The sequence below is a fragment of the Oncorhynchus kisutch genome, linkage group LG20 (genome assembly GCF_002021735.2).
Source record: "Oncorhynchus kisutch isolate 150728-3 linkage group LG20, Okis_V2, whole genome shotgun sequence".
Taxonomy (NCBI): Eukaryota; Metazoa; Chordata; class Actinopteri; order Salmoniformes; family Salmonidae; genus Oncorhynchus; species Oncorhynchus kisutch.
Window position 1 is genome coordinate 15410809 of NC_034193.2, and position 26069 is coordinate 15436877.

General features: G+C 43.1%; 1 protein-coding gene across 2 annotated transcripts in view; it reads right to left on the reverse strand.

Moving 5' to 3' along the window:
- The window catches only part of grid1b (glutamate receptor, ionotropic, delta 1b), a 400673-nt gene that overhangs the window by 40815 nt on the left and 333789 nt on the right, over positions 1-26069 (reverse strand). For both annotated transcript variants that reach the window (XM_031798901.1, XM_020454314.2), the window contains exons 6-8: positions 25825-25998; positions 18606-18767; positions 13267-13386 (exon numbers count right to left, since the gene is read on the reverse strand). In XM_031798901.1, the coding sequence (XP_031654761.1) occupies positions 13267-13386; positions 18606-18767; positions 25825-25998 (456 nt within the window). The remainder of the gene's footprint in view (positions 1-13266; positions 13387-18605; positions 18768-25824; positions 25999-26069) is intronic.

Consider the following 26069-nt stretch of genomic DNA (forward strand, 5'->3'; position numbering starts at 1 on the left):
ATTATCAGTCAGCTCATTAACCCCTCTTAGTCTTCCGTCCTAATGGCCTTGTCACAATCCCGAAAGGTCAATGGCAGTAAGGAGAGTATGTTGTAGGGACGTTCTACTATTTAACCAGTTCTTGCCAAGCTTGGGCCAAGTACTGGGGATTACTAAGCATAGATGAGCAGATGCTGTGGGTGTAAACATGTACTGTTGTGAACAATGTGCATTGTGACGCATCATCCTTTCTAATGTTTCTAATACTCTGAAAATGCATGTGTATATTGATGTGTATATTGATGTGTATACTGTATATTGATGTGTATATTGATGTGTATAGTGTATATTGATGTGTATAGTGTGTATTGATGTGTATAGTGTATATTGATGTGTATATTGATGTGTATAGTGTATATTGATGTGTATAGTGTATATTGATGTGTATAGTGTATATTGATGTGTATATGTATGTGTATAGTGTATATTGATGTGTATAGTGTATATTGATGTGTATAGTGTATATTGCTGTGTATATTGATATGTTGTGTATATTCATGTGTATATTGATGTGTATACTGTATATTGATGTGTATATTGATGTGTATAGTGTATATTGATGTGTATATTGATGTGTATAGTGTATATTGATGTGTATAGTGTATATTGATGTGTATATGTATGTGTAGAGTGTATATTGATGTGTATATTGATGTGTATAGTGTATATTGATGTGTATAGTGTATATTGATGTGTATAGTGTATATTGATGTGTATAGTGTATATTGATGTGTATAGTGTATATTGATGTGTATAGTGTATATTGATGTGTATAGTGTATATTGATGTGTATATGTATGTGTATAGTGTATATGGATGTGTATAGTGTATATTGCTGTGTATATTGATATGTTGTGTATATTCATGTGTATATTGATTTGTATATTGATGTGTATATGTATGCCTATAGTGTATATTGATGTGTACAGTGTATATTGATGTGTCTAGTGTATATTGATGTGTATATGTATGTGTATAGTGTATATTGATGTGTATAGTGTATATTGATGTGTATAGTGTATATTGCTGTGTATATTGATATGTTGTGTATATTCATGTGTATATTGATTTGTATATTGATGTGTATATGTATGTGCATAGTGTATATTGATGTGTCTAGTGTATATTGATGTGTACAGTGTATATTGATGTGTATTGTTTATATTGATGTGCATATTGATGTGTATAGTCTATATTGATGTGGATATGGATGTGGATATGGATGTGTATAGTGTATATTGATGTGTATAGTGTATATTGATGTTGATATTGCTGTGTATACTGGTGTGTATATCAATGTGTATAGTGTATATTGATGTGTATATCAATGTGTATAGTGTATATTGATGTGTATAGTGTATATTTCTGTGTATGTTGATATGTGGTGTATATTAATGTGTATATTGATATGTATATTGATGTGTATATGTATGTGCATAGTGTATATTGATGTATATAGTGTATATTGATGTGCATATTGATGTGTAAAGTCTATATTGATGTGTATATGGATGTGTATAGTGTATATTGATGTGTATATTGATATATCGTTTATATTGGTGTATATTGATGTGTACAGTGTATATTGATGTGTATTGTTTATATTGATGTGTATATTGATGTGTACAGTGTATATTGATGTGTATTGTTTATATTGATGTGCATATTGATGTTTATAGTCTATATTGATGTGGATATGGATGTGGATATGGATGTGTATAGTGTATATTGATGTGTATAGTGTATATTGATGTTGATATTGCTGTGTATACTGGTGTGTATATCAATGTGTATAGTGTATATTGATGTGTATATCAATGTGTATAGTGTATATTGATGTGTATAGTGTATATTTCTGTGTATGTTGATATGTGGTGTATATTAATGTGTATATTGATATGTATATTGATGTGTATATGTATGTGCATAGTGTATATTGATGTATATAGTGTATATTGATGTGCATATTGATGTGTAAAGTCTATATTGATGTGTATATGGATGTGTATAGTGTATATTGATGTGTATATTGATATATAGTTTATATTGGTGTATATTGATGTGTATAGTGTATATTGATGTGGATATTGCTGTGTATACTGGTGTGTATATTGATGTGTATAGTGTATATTGATGTGTATAGATGTGTATACAGGGTCATCTGTGAAATGGTTAACTAAAACAATTCATGATTAACACATACATAGGCTTTCACTTCCTTGTCTTTGACCACTTTCCTTCCCCCACCCAACTGTGGCGAGCTTGAACTGTAATGCTTGGACTTAATTCTGGGGATTACTAAGAATATACATTATCTACAGTGTATTCGGAAACTATTCAGACCTCTTGACTTTATCCACATTTTGTTACATTACAGCCTTATTCTAAAATGGAAGCAATATATATTTTTCCCTTCAATCTACACACAATACCCCATAACGACAAAGCAGAAACAGGTCTTTAGAAATGTTTGCAAATGTATACAAAAAAAACAGCGATACCTTAATTAAATAAGTATACAGATCCTTTGCTATGACACTCGAAATTGAGCTCAGGTGCATCCTGTTTCCATTTATCATCCTTGAGATGTTCCTACAACTGGATTGGAGTCCACCTGTGGTAAATTCAATTGACTTCACCTGATTTGGAAAGGCACACACCAGCCTATATAAGGCCCCACAGTTGACATGGCAGAGCAAAAACCAAGCCATGAGGTCGAAGGAAATGTCCGCAGAGCTCCAAGACAGGATTGTGTCGAGGCACAGATCTGGGGAAGGGTACCAAAACATGTCTGCAGCATGGAAGATCCCCATGAACACAGTGGCCTCCATCATTCTTAAATGGAAGAAGTTAGGAACCACCAAGACTCGTCCTAGAGCTGGCCGACCAGAAGGGCCTTTGTCAGGGAGGTGACCAAGAACCTGATGGTCACTCTGACAGAGCTCCAGAGTTCCTCTGTGGAGATGGGAGAACCTTCCAGAAGGACAACCATCTCTGCTGCATTCAACCAATCAGGCCTTTTGGTAGAGAGGCCAGACGGAAGCCACTCTTCAGTAAAAGGCACATGACAGCCCGCTCGGAGTTTGCCAAAAGGCACCTAAAGGACTCTCAGACCATAAGAAACAAGATTATCTTGTCTGATGAAGCCAAGATTGAACTCCTTGGCCTAAATACCAAGCGTCACACCTGGCACCATCCCTATGGTGAAGTATGGTGTTGATAGCATCATGCTGTGGGGATGTTTCCAGCGGCAAGGACTGTGAGACAATTCAGGGTTTAATGTGCGCTTTAGGGCCTTCCTCTGACACTACCTGGTATAGAGCTCCTGGATGGCTGGAAGCTTTGCCCCATTAATGTACTGGGCCGTACGCACTACCTTCTGTAGTGCCTTGCAGTCGGAGACCAAGCTGTTGCCATACCAGGCAGTGATGCAACCAGTCAGGATGCTCTCGATGGTGCAGCTGTAGAACCTTTTGAGGACCTGAGGACACATGCAAAAGAAATTGTCTCCAGAGTGGGAATAGGTTTTTGTCATGCCCTCTTCACGACTGTCTTGGTGTGCTTGGACCATGATTGTTTAATGGTGATGTGGACACCAAGGAACTTGAAGCTCTCAACCTTACCACCTGGGAGCGGCCCGTCAGGAAGTCCAGGATCCAGTTGCAGAGGGAGGTGTTTAGTCCCAGGGTCCTTAGTTTAGTGATGAGCTTTGAGGGCACTATGGTGTTGAATGCTGAGCTATAGTCAATGAATAGCATTCTCACATATGTGTTCCTTTTGTCCAGGTGGGAAAGGGCAGTGTGGAGTGCAATAGAGATTACATAATCTGTGGATCTGTTAGAGCGGTATGCAAATTGTGTGGGTCTAGGGTTTATGGGATAATGGTGTTGATGTGAGTCATAACCAGCCTTTCAAAGCACTTCATGGCTACATACGCGAGTGCTACAGGTCGGTAGACATTTAGGCAGGTTACCTTACCTGTTCTTGGGCACAGGGACTATGCTTAAAACATGTTGGTATTACAGATTAAGGGAGAGTTTGAAAATGTCAGTGAAGATACTTGCCAGTTGGTCACCGCATGCTCACAGTTCACGTCCTTGTAATCCGTCTGGCCCTGCAGCCTTGTGAATGGTGACCTGTTTAAATGTCTTACTCACGTCGGCTGTGGAGAGCGTGATCACACAGTCTTCTGGAACAGCTGGTGCGTGCATGCATGTTTCAGTGTTATTTGCCTCGAAGCGAGCATAGAAGTAGTTTAGCTCGTCTGGTAGGCTCGTGTCACTTGGCAGCTCTCGGCTGTGCTTCCCTTTGTAGTCTGTAATGGTTTGCAAGCCCTGCCACATCCGACATGCATCGGAGCCGGTCTAGTATGATTCAATCTTGGTCCTGTTTTGATACTTTGCCTGTTTGATGGTTCGTCAGAGGGCATAGCGGAACTTATTATAAGCTTCCGGGTTAGAGTCCCATTCCTTGAAAGCGACAGCTCTAGCCTCTAGCTCAGTGCGGATGTTGCCTGTAATCCATGGCTTCTGGTTGGTGTATGTATGTACGGTCACTGTGGGCATGACGTCATCAATGCACTTATTGACAAAGCCAATGACTGATGTGGTGTACTCCTCAATGCCATAGGAAGAATCCCAGAACAGATTTGCCAAATGGAGGGCGAGGGAGAGCTTTGTACGCATCTCTGTGTGTGGAGTAAAGGTGGTCTAAAGATTTTTTCCTTCTGGATGCACATTTAACATACTGATAGAAATTTGGCCATACAGATTTAAGTCTCCCTGCATTTAAGTCCCTCCTCTGGATGAGCGTTTTCCTGTTTGCTTATGGCGGAATACAGCTCATTGAGTGCGGTCTTAGTGCCATCATCAGTCTGTGGTGGTATGTAGACAGCTACGAAAAATGGCCTACACCTTATCATGAGATACTCTACCTCGAGCAAAACCTCGAGACTTCCTTAGATATCGTGCACCAGCTTTTGTTTACGTATATGCACAATCCGCCCCTTGTCTTACCAGACGCCGCTGTTCTCTCCTGCCGATACAGAGTATAACCAGCCAGCTGTATGTTGATTATGTCGTTGTTCAGCCTCGTCTCCGTGAAGCATAAGATATTACCATTTTTAATGTCCCGTTGGAAGTTTAATCTTCCTCATATGTCATCATTTTTATTTTTCAATGATTGCACATTAGCTAGAAGAACAGGGGGGGGGGTTATTCAATCGCCTATCAATTCTCAGAAGGCAGCACGACCTCCATCCTCTTTTTCTCAGTGGGGTATTGTGTGTAGATTGACGAGGGGGAAAAAACAATTAAATCAATTTTAGAATAAGGCTGTAACGTAACAAAATGTGGAACAAATCAAGGGTTCTGAGAACTTTCTGAATGCACTGTATATGATGTAAATAACATGCATCATGACGCATCATATATTAGAATTTCTTGTGATAAAAAAATTCAGAGACATTGGGTTCCTATTTTCACCCCAATTACAATTGTGCCGAGCTCAAAGCCTGAAACTTTATACAGCTTGGTAGAAGAAGGGAGATGTAAAAAGGTAGGAAAGAAATAGAAAGGTAGAAATTAGAAAGTGGTAGTAAAGCGAGAAATGTCATGCCTGTTAGGGCTGCATTGAGTGGTCAAAAGGGAATGAAGTCAACAGACAGAAATAAGGAATAATGTTTCAATCTCTATTTAGGGTCTAATCTATAAGACGTTTCATCTGAGCGAAATTGTTGCCTTGTGAAAAATAGCTTGGTAAAGGCATCGACAGGTAGGGATGGAGATGGAGTTTTAGATAAAGAGAATGTGAAGAATGAAGAAGGGCAAAATATTAAGAAACCAACTGGCATGTTGTTCAGTTTGCGGCGTGGTTGCAACATGGTCACAGCTTTACCATGTGCCTTTTACTGAGAAGTGGCTTCCTTCTGGCGACTCTACCATAAAGGCCTGTTTGGTTTAGTGCTGCAGAGATGGTTGTCCTTCTGGAAGGTTCTCCCATCTCTACAGAGGAACTCTAGAGCACTGTTAGAGTGACCATCGGGTTCTTGGTCACCTCCCTGACCAAGGCCCTTCTCCTCTGATTGCTCAGTTTGGCCGGACGGTCAGCTCTAGCAAGTCTTAGTGGTTCCAAACTTCTTCTAATTAAAAATGATGGAGGCCACTGTGTTCATGGGGACCTTCAATGGTGCAGAAATGTTTTGGTCCCCTTCCACATATCTGTGCCTCGACACGATCCTGTCTTGGAGCTCTACGGACAATTCCTTCGACCTCATGGCTTGGTTTTTGCTCTGACATGCACTGTCAACTGTGGGACCTTATATAAACAGGTGTGTGCCTTTCCAAGTCATGTCCAATCAATTGAATTTACCACAGGTGAACTCCAATCCACCTACATTTTAAACATTCATTTGTAGGCTACGTTGTAGCAACCTCATGATGGTTATAGGGAAAATTCAAGTATCATCTAGGAGCCTAAACCTATCGATGTTACACTGAGGTGGGTAAAGGGAATATGAATGATAGTCATCCAATATGTTAAGGCCAATATGTTAAGGCAACGTCACTGGAGTGCATGTGTATGTGTGGCTGATGGCTGTGGACCCTAATGGCCATAATGTGATACATTGGTTTCATAATTCGAGTTGTGATGCTGGGTGATTCAATCGGCATTACCATTGGTTTGCCTCGTTCCGCTTCCCTGTAATTTACATTACTCCTTATTCTCCATGATGGACCGACAAAAACAGTTGCACGAACCAACCAATGCGAAAACCCTATAAAACACATGTGAAACACAAAGACCGCAGGCAGAATCCGGACCATGACGCATTTCTATCTAGGCGCTGCAACGATATGGGTTTTCAATACATTCTGGCCCGCTTTCATCACTGCAAGTCACAGCAAGCACTGCCAACATGCTGCACGACCAATGGAAGTGCCTTGCCACACACCCACCCCTCTCCCAGACCCACACACACACCCACACATAAGCACACACACACCCACACATGATCCAGCCAGTGCACTGTATAATATCATCACTAATGGCATGGACTAAATCTTCTACCAGACCTAAGGTTTAAGCCGGTTGTAGGCCCATGCCAAGTTTTGTTTGCAACAGGTCATTGCTGCAGAAAATGTCATACAGGTTGTCAACATGTTATAAGATACGGATTCACGTGCGGGTATAAATTACTAATAAAGGACAATATGACACACAAGCGAGTCTAAATGAGTCAACAGTTGAGTCATTTACTTAATGAAATTACACACACATCTGTGAATTCAACTTCAATTGTGCTACTTAGGTGTGTCGCGTTTATCGTAAGCAGCGGAGGAAAAGTGTACAGGCACAGACACAAGACCTAGCTAGGCTACTAAAATGTTTCAGTGTGGCATCAGTTTTTAAAGCTTGATAATGAATAACCAGGGAGAAACAAACATAATACTCTATGTCTGGCCCGCAAATTCATTGTGTTTTTTCAATATGGCCCTTGCGCTGATAGAGTTTGACACCCCTGCTATAAAACGCTATGAAATTAAAAAAAATATGAGTCAATAAAGCACTTGATAAGCAGGCTTTGACACTTTCCTCCTAAAAATTCAGCCTTAGGCAATGGCTGACATTTCTCCCAATCATGGAGCATGTCCCTGGTATGTGGGGCGTCGTATGGAGACTTTCACATCTGATAGGCTTCCTCCATTTTAATGATGTCTATCTTCTCCTCAGCGCGCACCAGTGAAAGCAGCATAGAAGGAGAGTGTATCAACAGCAGAATACACTCTACCCAGCAAACTGGCAACGTTCCCAGAACATTGTTAAGATTCCCATTAAGTTCCAGTTAGGATGATTACATCCCAAAAACATTCAGAGAATGTTTTTTATAACAAACTATTTTATTTTCCAATTTAATGTTTTTTTTTATATTCTTGGAATGTTGTCCTAACATTCACTTAAATGTTGTGCACAACATCTTTATAAACCATCACAGAACATTCCCCAAAAATTTTCATAAATTTTCAGGTAAGGTGATGTACCAGTAATGATTTCCCAGCAAACCAAAATTGGTTCTGTGAAAGTTTCCAGAACATCTGTTAGGTTGCGGCAAAAACTGACCATTCGTGGTGATGATTATAGAATGTTTGTATAAAATGTTCCCAGAACACATTTCTTCTGTTCTTTAATGGTTCCCAGAATCTTTCATTAGATTGTGGAAACAGCCTGCTGGGAAAATTGTGGGGAAATCACAAAATATGCGTTCTCAAAACGTGCTGACATTAAGATAATGTTTGTATTCAGGTGCACAACAAGTGGTGCGACAGGGGAAGCATATAGGAAATTGCAAGCTTCTGCTCTCCTGACTTGGAATACTTGGTCATCAATTGTCCCCCTTTTTACATTCTGTGAGAGTTCTCAGGGATTATCGCCATGGCTGTGTACATCCCGCCCCAAGCCAACACCAAAATGCTCTCAAAGATCTTTAAACTGGAGGCCGCATACCCAGAGGCAGTGTTCATTGTCGTGGGGGACTTCAACAAAAGTCATTTGAGGGCAGTGCTCCCAAATTATTATCAACATATTAACTGTCCAACTCGCGCAAATTCCACGCTTGCCCACTGCTAAACACCTTTAGACATCGGTATAAGGCCCTCTCCCATCCTACTTTCCTCAAATCTGACCACGACTCCATTTTGCTCCTCCCCGCTTACAAACAAATACTCAAGAGGAAAGTGGTGGTCATGTCTGTACAGCGCTGGTCCGACCAATCAGATTCCAAGACTGTTTTGAACATGTGGACTGGAATATGATCTGGGTCACCTCTGGGATAAAATCAATGACTATGCCAACTCAGTCACCGGATTCATAAAAAAATGCATAGATGACGTGATACCGATGGTGTCTTTCAAAACTTAAAGTGCCGTTATTTTAAGTGACTAGTGAAACCTTCATTAAATCCATTTATTAAACATATGAACTGATTTAAAAAATTTGGATTGTTGGCAGCCTTGACGGAAAACTGAAGGAGAGAGATACTGCTTATAAACACGGCAAGGTGACCGGGGACAATTGTATGGTTAAGCAGTACAAATACCAACCAACGCAGATCGATCAAGATTTCGAAACACAAATATAGGGAGAAAGTGGAGGAGCAATTCAGTGGGTTGGACATGAGGCGTTTGTGGCAGGGGCTTCTAACGATCACGGATTACAAAAAAACTCACATCACGGACACCAACGTCACCCTACTGGATGAGCTAAAAACCTTTTTCTAACACTGCTGAGGAGAGCCCCTGAGGACAACGAGGGAAACAAGCTTACAGTCTACAAGGAGGATGTATGTAAGTCACTCAAATGTGTTAACCCTCGCAAGGCAGCCAGCCCTAGCCACACCCTCAGAGCATGTACAGACCAGCTAGCTGTTGTATTTTCAGACATCTCTCTCTAGCTCAGGCCGTTATCCCCATCTGCTTCACGATGTCCATTAACATCCAGTGCCCAAGAAAGGGAAAGTAACTGAACTGAATGGCTACTGACCCGTAGAACTCACTTTAGTCATGATGAAGTGCGTCGAGAGGCTGGTCAAAGACCACATCACCACCTCCTTCCCTGGCACACTAGACCCTCTCCAATTCGCCTACTGCCTGACAGATCCACAGACAACGCACATGCCCTCACCCACCTGGACAAAAGGAATGCATATGTGGGGATGCTGTTCATCGACTACAGCTTGGCCCTCAATACCATCCTCAACACAGGGGTCCAACAAAGGTGCATTCTCAGTCCCATCCTGTACTCCCTGTATACCCACGACTGTGTGGCCTCACACAGGTCCAACTCCATCATTAAGTTCACTGACGACACGACAATTGTAGGCCTAATTACCAGCAACTACGAGATGGCCTACAGGAAGGAGGTAGGCGCACTGATGGCATGGTGCCAGGTTAACAACCTCTCCCTCAACGTCAGCAAAACAAAGAAGCTGATTGTGGATTTCAGGAGGAACCAGGCTGGGCAAGCCCCCATCCTCATCTAAGGGGCCACCGTGAAGATGTGAAGCTGTCAAGTTCCTCAGCATCCACATCGCCGAGGAGCTGAACTAGTCTAACCACACAGTCAACGTAAAATCAAATCAAATCAAATGGTATTGGTCACATACACATGGTTAGCAGATGTTAATGCGAGTGTAGCGAAATGCTTGTGCTTCTAGTTCTGACAGTGCAGTGCAGCAATGTGCAGTACCATAATGTGGTGAAGAAGTCAAGAGGCTGAATAAATTTGGCCTGTCCCTCGAGGGCCCTCACAATGTTCTACAGGAGCACCATCAAGAGCATACTGCCGAGTAGTATATGAGCATCATGGCAAAAAGTGAAACCCCAAACCATCAGGCTGCTGAATAGCCACCACCAGTCAGTATTATTATTTTTGTCTGGTTTTGGGAAATACAGTTTAAGTCTTCATTGTCCGAGACAGAGTCAAGACCAAGTAAATATGCATCCGACATAAAACAGATACACTCAATATGTGGTCTCGAGACTGGACTTGAGTACTATAACCCTGGTTCCCATCAGACTGTTCCCAAAACCTACTGAAGCTTTTCTAGAAACGTTTAAAGAACAAACAAAATGTTTATGGGAAAGTTCTTGTAATATCAGGTGAATGTTTTTGCTCCCTAAAAGAAACATTGTAGAATCATCTGCCCAACTGGACAGTTTTTGTGCTTTGCGAACATATCTTATGTGATGTCCCCACATTGTTCTCAACAGACTGTTCCCACAACTTAATGAAGAATTCTGGGAACCTTTAATAAATCCTCTTGAAACTAAGGGGCACTATTTTCATTTTTGGAAAAATAACGTTCCCAAAGTAAACAGGATATTTTGTCAGGAGAAGATGCTAGAATATGCATATAATTGACAGCTTGGAATAGAAAACACTCTAAAGTTTCCAAAACTGTAAAAATATTGTCTGTGAGTATAACATAACTGATATTGCAGGTGATAGCCTGAGAAAAATCCAATCAGGAAGGGACTCTTATTTAGAAAGCTCTGCGTTCCTATGCATCCCTATTGAGCAGTGAATGAGATATCAACCAGATTCCTTTTTCTATGGCTTCCCTAATGTGTCTAGTGTCACAATACATAGTTTCAGGCTTTTATTTTGAAAAATGAGCCTGAACGTCAGTGGTCAGCTGGAGTCTCTCGGAGTGTTTTGTGCATAAGGGACAAATGCGGCCATTGTTTCTCTCTTTCCTACTAAGAAGCCACCTGTCCCGGTTGATATATTATCGAATAGATATTTGAAAAACATCTTGAGGATTGATTATAAACAACGTTTGCCATGTTTCTGTCGATATTATGGAGCTAATTTGGAATATTTTTCGGCGTTGTCGTGACCGCAATTTCCGGTCGAATTCTCAGTCAAACGTGAAGAGCTAACAGAGTTATTTCAGCTACAAAAAATAATATTTTTGGGAAAAAAGGAACATTTGCTATCTAACTGGGAGTCTTGTGAGTGAAAACATCCGAAGCTCATCAAAGGTAAACGATTTAATTTGATTACTTTTCTGATTTTCGTGACCAGGTTGCCTGCTGCTAGCTAGGCATAATGCTATGCTAGGCTATCGATAAACTTACACAAATGATTGTCTTGCTTTGGCTGTAAAGCATATTTTCAAAATCTGAGATGACAGGGTGATTAACAAAAGGCTAAGCTGTGTTTCAATACATTTCACTTGTGATTTCATGAATATGAATATTTTCTAGTAATATTTTTGTCCTTTGCGTTATGCTAATTAGTGTCAGTTGATGACAACGCTCCCGGATCCGGGATGGGTAGTTACAAGAGGTTTTAAAGAACAGATTAAATGTGTTCTAGGAATGTTCTTGAGTCATCAGACAAATGTTTTTTTCAAAAATTCTATAATCATCACCACGACTGGACATTTCCTGCGACCTAACGATAGTTCTGGGAACTTTCACAGAAACCAATTTTGGTTTGCTGGGTAGTCAGTGAGGAGAAACAGAACTGGTCTCTTCCCTATGGGACAGAGGAGTACACAGTGTCCCGTAATAGTGCTCTTCTTTTGAATAGATCTACTGAAGGAACCAAATAGGGCGCTGGTGGAAGGTAATGCCCAATATGGGAAATATAGAGCATTATATGACACAACAGCATACAGTGTGTGTTGCCATGGCCACATACAGAGCTTTGTTGACAGTGGCCCTGTAGCTGCTTGTCCTACAGTCGTTATTACAGGATGCTTGGCATGTTCTCCCTCAGCCACTACTGACTGGTGTTTGATCAGGCCACTCATGTTAGGGAGCAGGAAATTATAGGCTGGCAAAAGCACTACATTAGCTGAAATAATGTGTGTGATTGAAATACAGTAATAGCTTAGCGGTATAGTAGCATGTTATTGTATGGTTATTGTATAGAAATAGAAGTCATTTATATCTAATTTCTATGGGTAGCCTACTCATTTTGAGTTTTTATGTCTTAAGATGTCGTGCTGAAGCACTTTACAGTCATTCATGTCCTTCATGTCCTTCATGTTGTTTATGTCATTCATGTCATTCATGTCCTATGGTGTGTTCTACTAATCTTCTTATGGTCTCATGCCTTCAACACAAATGCATACTAAACCAATTAACTAGTTGGTTGTTATTTCCAGTATGTTCCTGTTGAATATAACACCCTGTATGTGTTTCACTAGGGCATATTCATGAAAATGAATAGTTAAGAAAAACACATCTTAGCACTTGACAATTAGCATTACAGAATAAAGGGAATTTAGGTAATGTCGGTTGACCTTGTTTTTTCATATATCAATAAATAACCTAGCTAGATATTGTAGAGTATATGACATTTCTCAGTACAATTTAAACAGATAACTGACAGTATTCTGGCAGGTTCTCGTGTATGCTTTGCCTCAAGGACTGCAGTATGTTCCACTGGGTGGTTTCCACACTCTGATTTCTGTGTGCTAAGAAACCCACCCCAAGACACCTCAGAAATTGCTGCCATCAATGTATGGGCCATAACCTCCACTGTTTTAAAGAAAAGGTTTACTGACTATCTCGTCGAGGCTTGCTGTGCTGCAATACCACTGGGTAGTGCCACAAAGGTCGTAGCTTCAGAACTGTAAACTCAAAAACATCTATCAGACTTACAGCCATCTTGAGACAAAGGAGGACTGACCACCAGCAGCAGAATCATCATACTCACCCTTTTCACGTCTTTTCCAAACGTCTCACTGAAGCTGGTGCCCAGTATTTCAAACTGGACGTGAGAATTGGATCCGTTCGCTTTGAAATCCATCGTTCCTGTAAGGCCTGTGATATGTCCCTGTGATGGGAGGGAGATAGAAAGAGAGAGAGAGAATATAGGATGAATTTCATAGAAAGAGTGAGATCTCACAGAACCACGACAAGACCACCTGTCCAGTTCCAAGACCATAACGAAACTGCGTTCCCAAAGCCAGTTTAATACTGTGGTTGAATCAGTTTGAACCTGTGACACTGTGATAGGGACAGGCCGAGATCTCTGAGACAAAGATTTCCTGAGCTACAATACCCGGGCCCACGACCGGTCTATCGATGTCACCGCATGAAGAGGAATAAACAGACTCACCCCATCGCGACGTCCCCCAAAGGCTAACTCTCTAGCCCTCGCTATCTCCCTGCTTGCTAATTCGGCCTGCTAACTGCTAGCTTGTCCAGCTCCGGTCCGCTAACTGCTACCTTGTCTAGCCCGGGCCTACAAACTGTTAGCTTGTTAGCACAGGCCTGCTAACCGCCTGAATCTCCGCGTCCCAAACGCCCACCGGACCCATATTTACTTTCTATCTCTTTTGACTTTTAATTTGTTTATACCTTCCGGAAACCTGCCTCACCCAATGTGATACGGAATCGCTATTATTTTTTATTTATTTTTAGAACACACTCAAGAACCTCCAGAAGCTAACCAGCTAACTAGCTACAAGCTATTTAGTCACTGTTCGTTTTTTTTACCTGGATAACACTCGCCAGTCCAGCTTCCCTTCCCCATCCACCGCTGCCCCCTGGACACTGATCTCTTGGCTACATAGCTGATGCACGCTGGACTGTCCATAAATCACGGTACTCCATTCTGCTTGTTTGTTTTATCTGTTGGCCCCGTTGCCTAGTCTACGCCATTTTACCTGCTGTTGTTGTGCTAGCTGATTAGCTGTTGTCTCACCTACTGTTTTAGCTAGCTTTCCCAATTCAACACCTGTGATTACTGTATGCCTCGCTGTATGTCTCTCTCAAATGTCAATATGCCTTGTATACTGTTGTTCAGGTTAGTTATCATTGTTTTAGTTCACAATGGAGCCCCTAGTTCCACTCTTCATACCCCTGATAACTCCTTTGTCCCACCTCCCACACATGCGGTGACCTCACCCATTACTACCAGCATGTCCAGAGATACAACCTCTCTCATCATCACCCAGTGCCTGGGCTTACCTCCGCTGTACCCGCACCCCACCATACCCCTGTCTGCGCATTATGCCCTGAATATATTCTACCATGCCCAGAAACCTGCTCCTCTTATTCTCTGTCCCCAACGCTCTAGGCGACCAGTTTTGATAGCCTTTAGCCGCACCCTCATACTACTACTCCTCTGTTCCGCGGGTGATGTGGAGGTAAACCCAGGCCCTGCATGTCCCCAGGCACCCTCATTTGTTGACTTCTGTGTTCGAAAAAGCCTTGGTTTCATGCATGTCAACATCAGAAGCCTCCTCCCTAAGTTTGTCTTACTCACTGCTTTAGCACACTCTGCTAACCCTGATGTCCTTGCTGTGTCTGAATCCTGGCTCAGGAAGGCCACCAAAAATTCAGAGATTTCCATACCCAACTATAACATCTTCCGTCAAGATAGAACTGCCAAAGGGGGAGGAGTTGCAGTTTACTGCAGAGATGGCCTGCAAAGTAATGTCATACTTTCCAGGTCCATACCCAAACAGTTCGAACTACTAATTTTGAAAATTACTCTCTCCAGAAATAAGTCTCTCACGGTTGCCGCCTGCTACCGACCCCCCTCAGCTCCCAGCTGTGCCCTGGACACCATTTGTGAATTGATCGCCCCCCATCTAGCTTCAGAGTTTGTTCTGTTAGGTGACCTAAACTGGGATATGCTTAACACCCCGCCAGTCCTACAATCTAAGCTAGATGCCCTCAATCTCACACAAATCATCAAGGAACCCACCAGGTACAACCCTAACTCTGTAAACAAGGGCACCCTCATAGACGTCATCCTGACCAACTGGCCCTCCAAATACACCTCCGCTGTCTTCAACCAGGATCTCAGCGATCACTGCCTCATTGCCTGTATCCGCTACGGAGCCGCAGTCAAACGACCACCCCTCATCACTGTCAAACGCTCCCTAAAACACTTCTGTGAGCAGGCCTTTCTAATCGACCTGGCCAGGGTATCCTGGAAGGACATTGACCTCATCCCGTCAGTTGAGGATGCCTGGTCATTCTTTAAAAGTAACTTCCTCACCATCTTAGATAAGCATGCTCCGTTCAAAAAATGCAGAACTAAGAACAGATACAGCCCTTGGTTCACCCCAGACCTGACTGCCCTCGACCAGCACAAAAACATCCTGTGGCGGACTGCAATAGCATCGAATAGTCCCCGTGATATGCAACTGTTCAGGGAAGTCCGGAACCAATACACGCAGTCAGTCAGGAAAGCTAAGGCCAGCTTCTTCAGGCAGAAGTTTGCATCCTGTAGCTCCAACTCCAAAAAGTTCTGGGACACTGTGAAGTCCATGGAGAACAAGAGCACCTCCTCCCAGCTGCCCACTGCACTGAGGCTAGGTAACACGGTCACCACTGATAAATCCATGATTATCGAAAACTTCAATAAGCATTTCTCAACGGCTGGCCATGCCTTCCGCCTGGCTACTTCAACCTCGGCCAACAGCTCCGCCCCCCCCGCAGCTCCTCGCCCAAGCCTCTCCAGGTTCTCCTTTACCCAAATCCAGATAGCAGATGTTCTGAAAGAGCTGCAAAACCTGGACCCGTACAAATCAGCTGGGCTTGACAATCTGGACCCTCTATTTCTGAAACTATCTGCCACCATTGTCGCAACCCCTATTACCAGCCTGTTCAACCTCTCTTTCATCTCGTCTGAGATCCCCAAGGATTGGAAAGCTGCCGCAGTCATCCCCCTCTTCAAAGGGGGAGACACCCTGGACCCAAACTGTTACAGACCTATATCCATCCTGCCCTGCCTATCTAAGGTCTTCGAAAGCCAAGTCAACAAACAGGTCACTGACCATCTCGAATCCCACCGTACCTTCTCCGCTGTGCAATCTGGTTTCCGAGCCGGTCATGGGTGCACCTCAGCCACACTCAAGGTACTAAACGACATCATAACCGCCATCGATAAAAGACAGTACTGTGCAGCCGTCTTCATCGACCTCGCCAAGGCTTTCGACTCTGTCAATCACCATATTCTTATCGGCAGACTCAGTAGCCTCGGTTTTTCGGATGACTGCCTTGCCTGGTTCACCAATTACTTTGCAGACAGAGTTCAGTGTGTCAAATCGGAGGGCATGCTGTCCGGTCCTCTGGCAGTCTCTATGGGGGTGCCACAGGGTTCAATTCTCGGGCCGACTCTTTTCTCTGTGTATATCAATGATGTTGCTCTTGCTGCGGGCGATTCCCTGATCCACCTCTACGCAGACGACACCATTCTATATACTTTCGGCCCGTCTTTGGACACTGTGCTATCTAACCTCCAAACAAGCTTCAATGCCATACAACACTCCTTCCGTGGCCTCCAACTGCTCTTAAACGCTAGTAAAACCAAATGCATGCTTTTCAACCGGTCGCTGCCTGCACCCGCATGCCCGACTAGCATCACCACCCTGGATGGTTCCGACCTAGAATATGTGGACGTCTATAAGTACCTAGGTGTCTGGCTAGACTGCAAACTCTCCTTCCAGACTCATATCAAACATCTCCAATCGAAAATCAAATCAAGAGTCGGCTTTCTATTCCGCAACAAAGCCTCCTTCACTCAAGCCGCCAAGCTTACCCTAGTAAAACTGACTATCCTACCGATCCTCGACTTCGGCGATGTCATCTACAAAATGGCTTCCAACACTCTACTCAGCAAACTGGATGCAGTCTATCACAGTGCCATCCGTTTTGTCACTAAAGCACCTTATACTACCCACCACTGCGACTTGTATGCTCTAGTCGGCTGGCCCTCGCTACATATTCGTCGCCAGACCCACTGGCTCCAGGTCATCTACAAGTCTATGCTAGGTAAAGCTCCGCCTTATCTCAGCTCACTGGTCACGATGGCAACACCCATCCGTAGCACGCGCTCCAGCAGGTGTATCTCACTGATCATCCCTAAAGCCAACACCTCATTTGGCCGCCTTTCGTTCCAGTACTCTGCTGCCTGTGACTGGAACGAATTGCAAAAATCGCTGAAGTTGGAGACTTTCATCTCCCTCACCAACTTCAAACATCAGCTATCTGAGCAGCTAACCGATCGCTGCAGCTGTACATAGTCTATTGGTAAATAGCCCACCCTTTTCACCTACCTCATCCCCGTACTGTTTTTTATTTATTTACTTTTCTGCTCTTCTGCACACCAATATCTCTACCTGTACATGACCATCTGATCATTCATCACTCCAGTGTTAATCTGCAAAATTGTAATTATTTGCCTACCTCCTCATGCCTTTTGCACACATTGTATATAGACCCCCCCTTCGTTTTCTACTGTGTTATTGACTTGTTAATTGTTTACTCCATGTGTAACTCTTTGTTGTATGCTCACACTGCTATGCTTTATCTTGGCCAGGTCGCAGTTGCAAATGAGAACTTGTTCTCAACTAGCCTACCTGGTTAAATAAAGGTGAAATAAAATAAAAAAAAAAAAATAAAAAAATAAAATCTATCCCATGTCCCCCCAGGGATAGATTAGACTCTAACCACAGCTCTCTGTGGCTCATAGAACATTAAATGAGCATGAAATTGAAGTGCACACACACACACATACACCCACACACACACACACACACACACACACACACACACACACACACACACACACACACACACACACACACACACACACACACACACACCTGCCAATACTGCTCTAAAGACATCATTGGGAAAATGGACCCCAAAACCCATAAGCGCCACTGCAGAGGAGATCTAGTACGTAGCTCCTTTTAGTGCTGAAGATATTACGTCTGGAGAATGGCAATAGAATGGCAACCATCTTCATCTCCCACAGCTGAGCATCTCCAGTTGTAACGCAAGTAGAGTGAATTAGATTCAAGGACTGTTTCTTTATTATTTTCTGCTTCTGACTTTATTCAAGGCCTTGTGTCCTTCTGCTTTAGAAAAACATTGGATTCACAACCTATGTTCCTTAAAAACATTTCAAGTATTCAGCATGATGAACGTCAATCAATCACAATCACAATAAATAAAATATATCTCTGTTTCACTGCAATGACTAGGAAAGTCAGAAAAAGGTTCATATTCACGTTCTGAACTAAAGTTTACCATCTGGATGTTCTCCAGCATGGACCAGCCTCCATTCCAAGGCTTGGTGGACTTCTTGATGCAGTTCAGACTGGCCATGCTGTGCCACTTCCTGTCCACCAACTTCCTCTGGAAGGCGTTAGCCAGTGCCAGCACACTATCATACAGGTACAAGTTGGACACCTGGAATACAGAGGAAGGAGCAGGGAGAAAACACCATATAATTAGACATTGGACCCTAGAATGGGCATTAGCATCCCAGTAACGTGCCTAACAATCGTCCATCTTGGTCAAGAAAATGTCCATTCTAGAAACTGATTACATACAGTATCGTGAAATGTTCTATCAAACAATACATTTCTAAGGTCTCTGTTGGAAACACAGACTACAGTGATTGGAGACTACAGAAACCAGTTAAACATGATTAGATCATTGTTGATGCACAACAGTAAAATTTAAGCTGCACCATAATGGTTGATGTGTCTCTTTGTGTGTCATGACGACATGGAAAACTACTGCAAAATAGACATGCATGCACACTCACACACACACCCCCGTCTACCACACTCCCCTATCAAAGTGACACACGGCATGACAGCCCCCTTGAGCAGATGTGAGTGCAGTACCAGAGTCGAACCAGAGCCATGGAGCAGAAACAAAATGCACAGTGACAAATAAACAGCGGAGCAGTCCAACTGATGTCAGTGTGATGTCCAACGCAGGACATCACACTGGGCTGGGATAATGTCATAACCTGCACTGACAATTCATGCCATCTCCATTCTCCAGCATGTTAGAATAACAACATCAAGCAATACCGAGCTGCATCTGCATTATAATGCTATAGGCTACCTCATACATCCACCCCTCATCATGATATGCTTGTGATAACACACATATCTGTTGTAATTATTATTCCTTTTGTCATTTTAGAGTGTGAACCCACAATCAGGACCAGGCCCGTAATGTGCAGGCCTACTAGAGGCTTGTAATTCACGCAGTGAAGCCGTCTGCACTAGTTTGTGGCCAGATAAGAAGCCTCAAGAACAGCTATGAGCCAGGCTGGGCTTGGCTAACTGAGTCCAGGCAGGGCTAACTAAGGCTGGACTAAGACTGGGTAGTCTGGAAAACCCGACCCTAGGGTCAAAGGGTGTCTGGTTTGAATGATGGACTCTTTAGGCATAGAGGAACTACGTCACTGCCTTCATCGATAACGAAAAACTCCCAACAAATTACGAGGCAAACCAAAGTTTGCAGGCAAAACCTTAGCAGTGGTTCATATGATGCAAAATGCAGCTTCATGCAAAATGCTTCATACGGGGATGATTTCTGTATTTTGAAGGGTACATAAAGTAATGGCGTAGACACTGACGTAGTTCCCCTATGACAAAAGAGTCCATCATTCAAACAAGACCCGAGTCACTGCGTTTATGAGACTAAGGCTGAGCTGGGTGAACTAGGTCTAGGCAGGGCTAAGGCTGGGCCGTTGATAGTCCATCTGCCTGGGTAGTGTGTAGCTGAAGAACTGGGAGAGTGACACTGGCTACAACGTCCCCATCACTCCCAACCCCCACGACCTAAATCTCTATACCAGTGAAACGTAGAGACGGCAAGAAAAGCAACAAATGAAATAAAATGTTATTTGTCACATGCGCCAAATACAACAAGTGTAGACCTTACCATGAAATGCTTACAGACAAGTGCTTATCCAACAATGCAGTTATTTTTAAGTAAATAAGAAAAAATAAATATATTCAGTACCAGTCAAAAGTTACTCATTCAACGGTTTTTCTTTATTTTTTTACTATTTTCTACATTGTAAAATAATAGTGAAGACATCAAAACTATGAAATAACACATATGAAATCATGTAATAACCAAAGAAATGTTAAACAAATCAGAATATATTTAGTATTTTTGTTTCCACCACTTTCACACTCTTGGCATTCTCTCAACCAGCTTCACCTGGAATGCTTTTCCAACAGTCTCGAAGGAGTTCCCACATATGCTGAGCACTTGTTGGCTGATTTTTCTTCACCCTGTGGTCCGACTCATCCCAAACCATCTCAAATAGGTTGAGGTCAGGTGATTGTGGAGGCCAGGTCATCTGATGCAGCACTCCATCACTCTCCTTCTTGGTCAAATAGCCCTTACACAGCCTGGAGGTGTGATGGGCCATTGTCCTGTTGAAAAACAAATGATTCTCCCGCTAAGCGCGAACCAGATGGGATCTTGTGTAGCTGCAGAATGATGTGTTAGCAATTCTCATTACGTTTGCCTTGAATTCTAAAAAAATTATTGACAGTGTTACCAGCAAAGCACCCCCACACCATCACACTTCCTCCTCCATGCTTCACGGTGGGAACCACACATGCAGAGATCATCCGGTCACCTACTCTGTGTCTCACAAAGACATGGTGGTTGGAACCAAAAATCTCCAATTTGGACTCAACAGACCAAAGGACAGATTTCGACCAGTCTAATGTCCATTGCTTGTGTTTCTTGGCCCAAGCTAGTCTCCTCTTCTTAATGGTGCCCTTTAGTAGTGGTTTCTTTGCAGAAAATCAACCATGAAGGCTTGATTCACGCAGTCTCCTCTGAACAGTTGATGCTGAGATGTGTCTGTTACTTGAACTCTATGAAGCATGTATTTTATGCTGCAATTTCTGAGGGTGGTAACTCTAATGAACTTATCCTCTGCAGCAGAGGTAACTTTTCTTCCTTTCCTGTGGCAGTCCTCATGAGAGCGAGTTTCATCATAGCGCTTTATGGTTTTTGCGACTGTACTTGAAGAAAGACATTTTCCGAATTGACTGACCTTCATATCTTAAAGTAATGATGGACAGTCATTTCTCTTTGCTTATTGAGCTGTTCATGCCATAATACGGACTTGGTCTTTTACCAAATAGGGCTGTCTTCTGTATACCATCCCTACCTTGTCACAATACAACTGATTGGCTCAAATGCATTAAGAAGGAAATACATTCCACACATTAACTTTAAACAAGTCACACCAGTTAATTGAAATACATTCCAGGTGACTACCTCAAGAAGCTGGTTAAGAGAATGCCAAGAGTGTGCAAAGCTGTCATCAAGGTAAAGGGTTGCTACTTTGAAGATTCTCAAATACAAAATACATTTGGATTTGATAAACACTTTTTTGGTTACGACATGATTCCGTACGTGGTATTTCATAGTGTTGATGTCTTTACTATTCTTGTAGGAAATAATAAAAATAAAGAACAACCCTTGAAAGTGTAGATGTGTCCAAACGTTTGACTGACACTATATATAATAAAATAATAAAATGAAGTAAGCTAAAGTGAAAAAAAGTAAAGAAATAAAATAACAATAACAACGCTCTATACATACAGGGGGTACCGGTACCGAGTCAATGTGCAGGGAAATATGTTCGTCGAGGTAATTCAGGTATAATATGTACATGTAGGTAGGGGTAAAGTGACTATACATAGATAATAAACAGCGAGAATCAGCAACGTAAAAAAGGGGGTGAATGTAAATAGTCCGGATAGCCATTTGATTAACTGTTTAGCAGTCTTATGGCTTGGGGGTATAAGGTGTAAGGAGCCTTTTGGACTTGGCGCTCTGGTACTGCTTGCCGTGCGGTAGTAGAGGGAACAGTCTATGACCAGGGTGGCTGAAGGCCCAATTTTTAGGACCATCCTCTGATACCGCCTGGTATAGAGGTCCTGGATGGCAGGAAGCTTGGCAACAGTGATGTACTGGGCCGGATTTACTACCCTCTGTAGCGCCTTGCGGTCAGATGCCGAGCAGTTGCGAGGCCAAGCAATGATGCAACCAGACAGGATGCTCTTGCAGCTGTAGAACTTTTTGAGGATCTGAGGACCCATGCCAAATCTTTTCAGTCTCCTGAGGGGGAATAGGCTTTGTCGTGCTCTCTTCACGACTGTCTTGGTGTGTTTGGAGCATGATAGTTTGTTAGTGATGTGGACACCAAGGAACTTGAAGATCCGCTCCATTACAGCCCCGTTGATGTGAATGGGGGCGTGCTTGACCCTCCTTTTCCTGTAGTCCACGATCATCTCCTTTGTCTTGATCACGTCGAGGGAGAGGTTGTTGTCGTGGCACCACAATGCCAGGTTTCTGACCTCCTCCTTATAGGCTGTCTCATCGTTGTCTGTGATGAGGCTTACCACTGTTGTGTCATTGACAAACTTACTGATGGAGTTGTATTTATGTGTGACCATGCAGTCATGGGTGAACAGGGAGTACAGGAGGGGACTAACCACGCACCCCTGAGGGGCCCCTGTGATGAGGATCAGCGTGGAAGATGTGTTGTTGCCTACCCTTACCACCTGGTGCCATCCCATCAGGAAGTTCAGGATCAATTTGCAGGGGGAGGTGTTTAGTCCCAGTGTTTTAACTCAGTGATGAGCTGTGAGGGCACTACGGTGTTGAAAGCTGAGCTATAGTCAATGAACAGCATTCTCACATGGGGGATTCCTTTTGTTTGTCCAGGTGGAATGGGCAGTATGGAGTGCAATAGAGATTGCATCATCTGTGGATCTGTTGGGGCGGTGTGCGAATTGGAGTGGGTCTAGAGTTTCTGGGATGATGGTGTTGGTGTGAGTCATGACGAGCCTTTCAATGCACTTCATGGCTACAGACGTGAGTGCTATGGGTGGTAGTCATTTAGGTCGTTACCTTAGCGTTCTTGGGCACAGGGACTGTGGTGGCCTACTTGAAACGTGGGTATCACAGACTCAGTCAGGGAGAGGTTAAAAATGCTCTGAGTAAGATAATCTGTCGGGCCCTGCAGTCTTGTGAAGGTTGAGCTGTTTAAAGGTCTTATTCACATCGTCTACTGAGAGCGTAATCACACTGTCATCCATAACAGCTTGTGTGCTCATGCATTGTTCAGTGTTGCTTGCCTCGAAGCTAGCATAGAAGCATTTAGCTCATCTGGTAGGCTTAAGTCACTGGGCAGCTTGCTACTAGGTTTCCATTTGTAGTTCATAAAAGTTAGCAAGCACTACCACATCCGACGAGCGTCAGAGCCGGTGTAGTAGGATTCAGTCTTAATCCTGTATTGATGCTTTGCCTGTTTGAATATTCTTCAGAGGGCATTGCAGGATTTCTTATAATCGGCCAGATTAGTGTCCAGCTCCCTAAAAGCGGCAGCCCTTTATCTCAGTGCAGATGTTGCCTGTACTACATGGCTTCTGGTTGGGATATGTACGTACGGTCTCTGTAGGGACGACGTCATCGATGCACTTATTGATGAAGCCGGTGACTGATGTGGTATACTCCTCAAAATCCATCGGATGAATCCCAAAACATATTCCAGTCTGTGCTAGCAAAACATTCCTGTTGCTTAGCATCCACATCATCTGACCACTTCCATGTTGAGCGAGTCACTGGTACTTCCTGGTTGAGTTTTTGCTTGTAATCAGGAATCAGGAGGATAGAATTGTGATCAGATTTGCCAAATGGAGGGCGAGGGAGAGCTTTGTACGCATCTCTTTGTGTGGAGTAAAGGTGGTCTAGAGTTTTTTTTCCTTTGGTTCCTTTGATATGCTGGTCGAAATGAGGTAAAACGGATTCACGTTTTCCTGCATTAAAGTCGCGGGCCACTAGGAGTGCCACTTCTGGATGAGCATTCAACAACAACAACAACAACTCTGCATGTTTACTCCCTTATCACTTCTGTCCTCTCCTCTGCCTTGTTGTTAGTTGTGTCCTTTCCTGTTTCTGTGTTTTGATGATAACCTTCTTCACTATCACAACATGTTCAACCAGAGATCAACAACAAGTGACCCCGTTAGAAGTCTCCATCGAGAGTTCTGTGATCGGCTATCTCAGTCATGCTCATCCCACCCATAGAAGTGGAGTGAATCAATATATTATGGAGGTGATTTGCTGTGTGCCAGTATACCGACAGAGTGAAGAAATGCATATGGCTAATTTGTTAATACATGGATAATTTACAGCTTTCCAGAGTGTGAGAACGAGATACAGTAGTGATAAAAGTGCAAATTCAGCGACAGACTGCTGATGGGGTTTCGCCGGCACCATGAACCAGCATTTTCCTTGTCATGAGGGTGATTTAACATCAAAGAGTGTTTAACCCTCTTTTGCATTAATTATTGAGATAAGAGCCCCTGGAGGATTTGGGCCATCTGTTAACAGTTAGCGATAGCGAGAGTTCAGGTGGGTTCAAGGAGGTTTTCAGTCAGAGACACCTCTGGTTACATAAAGGTGGAACAGAGGGGAGGGATGTCAGAGAGCAGCATCCATGTGATCTCGTTGAGTGGTTTGACTGAGAATGTCTAGCTGCTATCTAGCTGCCATATCAAAGAGGTATCTTTGATAACTTTGTCATCATATAGTACGTGTGTTGCTTCCTCTACTGTTACTATTAAGGGGTAACATACTCTTGTCATAAACTGCAGGCAGTGATTAAACAGTGTTTACTCCAAGTTTACGAAAATCTCAGATAATTATTTGTTGGATTCTTAGCAATAAAGTGTAGGTTGCTTGGATGAGTAAACCGAAATAACTAAAATGAATGGTAAGTTCAGTCTGAAATAGTGTTAGGAGACTCAGGAGACTGAAAGCAAAACAACTAATGAGTCAATAGGAATCACAGGTCTAACTTCTCTCTAGCATCCTGGTCCTCTCAACCATAGAAATATAATCTCTAGAATTGGAATCCCCATTCAATGAGTCTAAGTCCCTTCTAGTGATTATATATCTATGCTCTCAACCAACTCTTCCTTATCTGTCCTACAGGCCTCCAAAGGCTATCACTGTATCCTGCCACATGTGAATGGCACAGCCTTGTGGAACATCTCATCATCCATTATCACTCAATGGGAGATACATTTTAGGTGCTGTTGACCTTCAGAGGCCCACAGGTCACATGCTCAGTGATACTGTAAACAGACATTCTGGGGCTGTCCCTGACGTGACATGTGATAGGAGTCACTGACCTAACCCCCAGAGGCAGCATCAGAAAACAGCAAAAGTAGACATGGCTACAGCGCTAACATTTCTTCGAAATACATAATTGTTGTTTCTTGTGTATTTGTTATGATCGACCTTGAAGATATTAGTAAAGAGCAAATGTAATTTGGGTCTGAATATGATATGTGGGGACTGACAAGGTGGTCAGGTCAGGTTACAGGGCCAGGAAAGATGCTTGACCAAGGGGTAAAAGACCACTGGCCTTGATGTGAAGGCCCCCTGTTGAACTGACCTCAAGTGACTGTAAGTATCCTTCCTGGGGGTCACAGAGTAAGGAGGAGATGCGGTGGTTGTTCCTCATGCAGCGCACGCTGCTGTCCCTCCACAGCGGGAAGATCTGACGAATCACTGTCATCCGCCCCAATGCACTGTGGGCCAGCTCCATGATCTCAGTGTCACTGATCTCCTACAGACAGAAAGGGGAAAGAAGGGAGGAGGAGGGGAGAGAAGGGGAGAGGAGGTGAGAGGGGGAGAGAG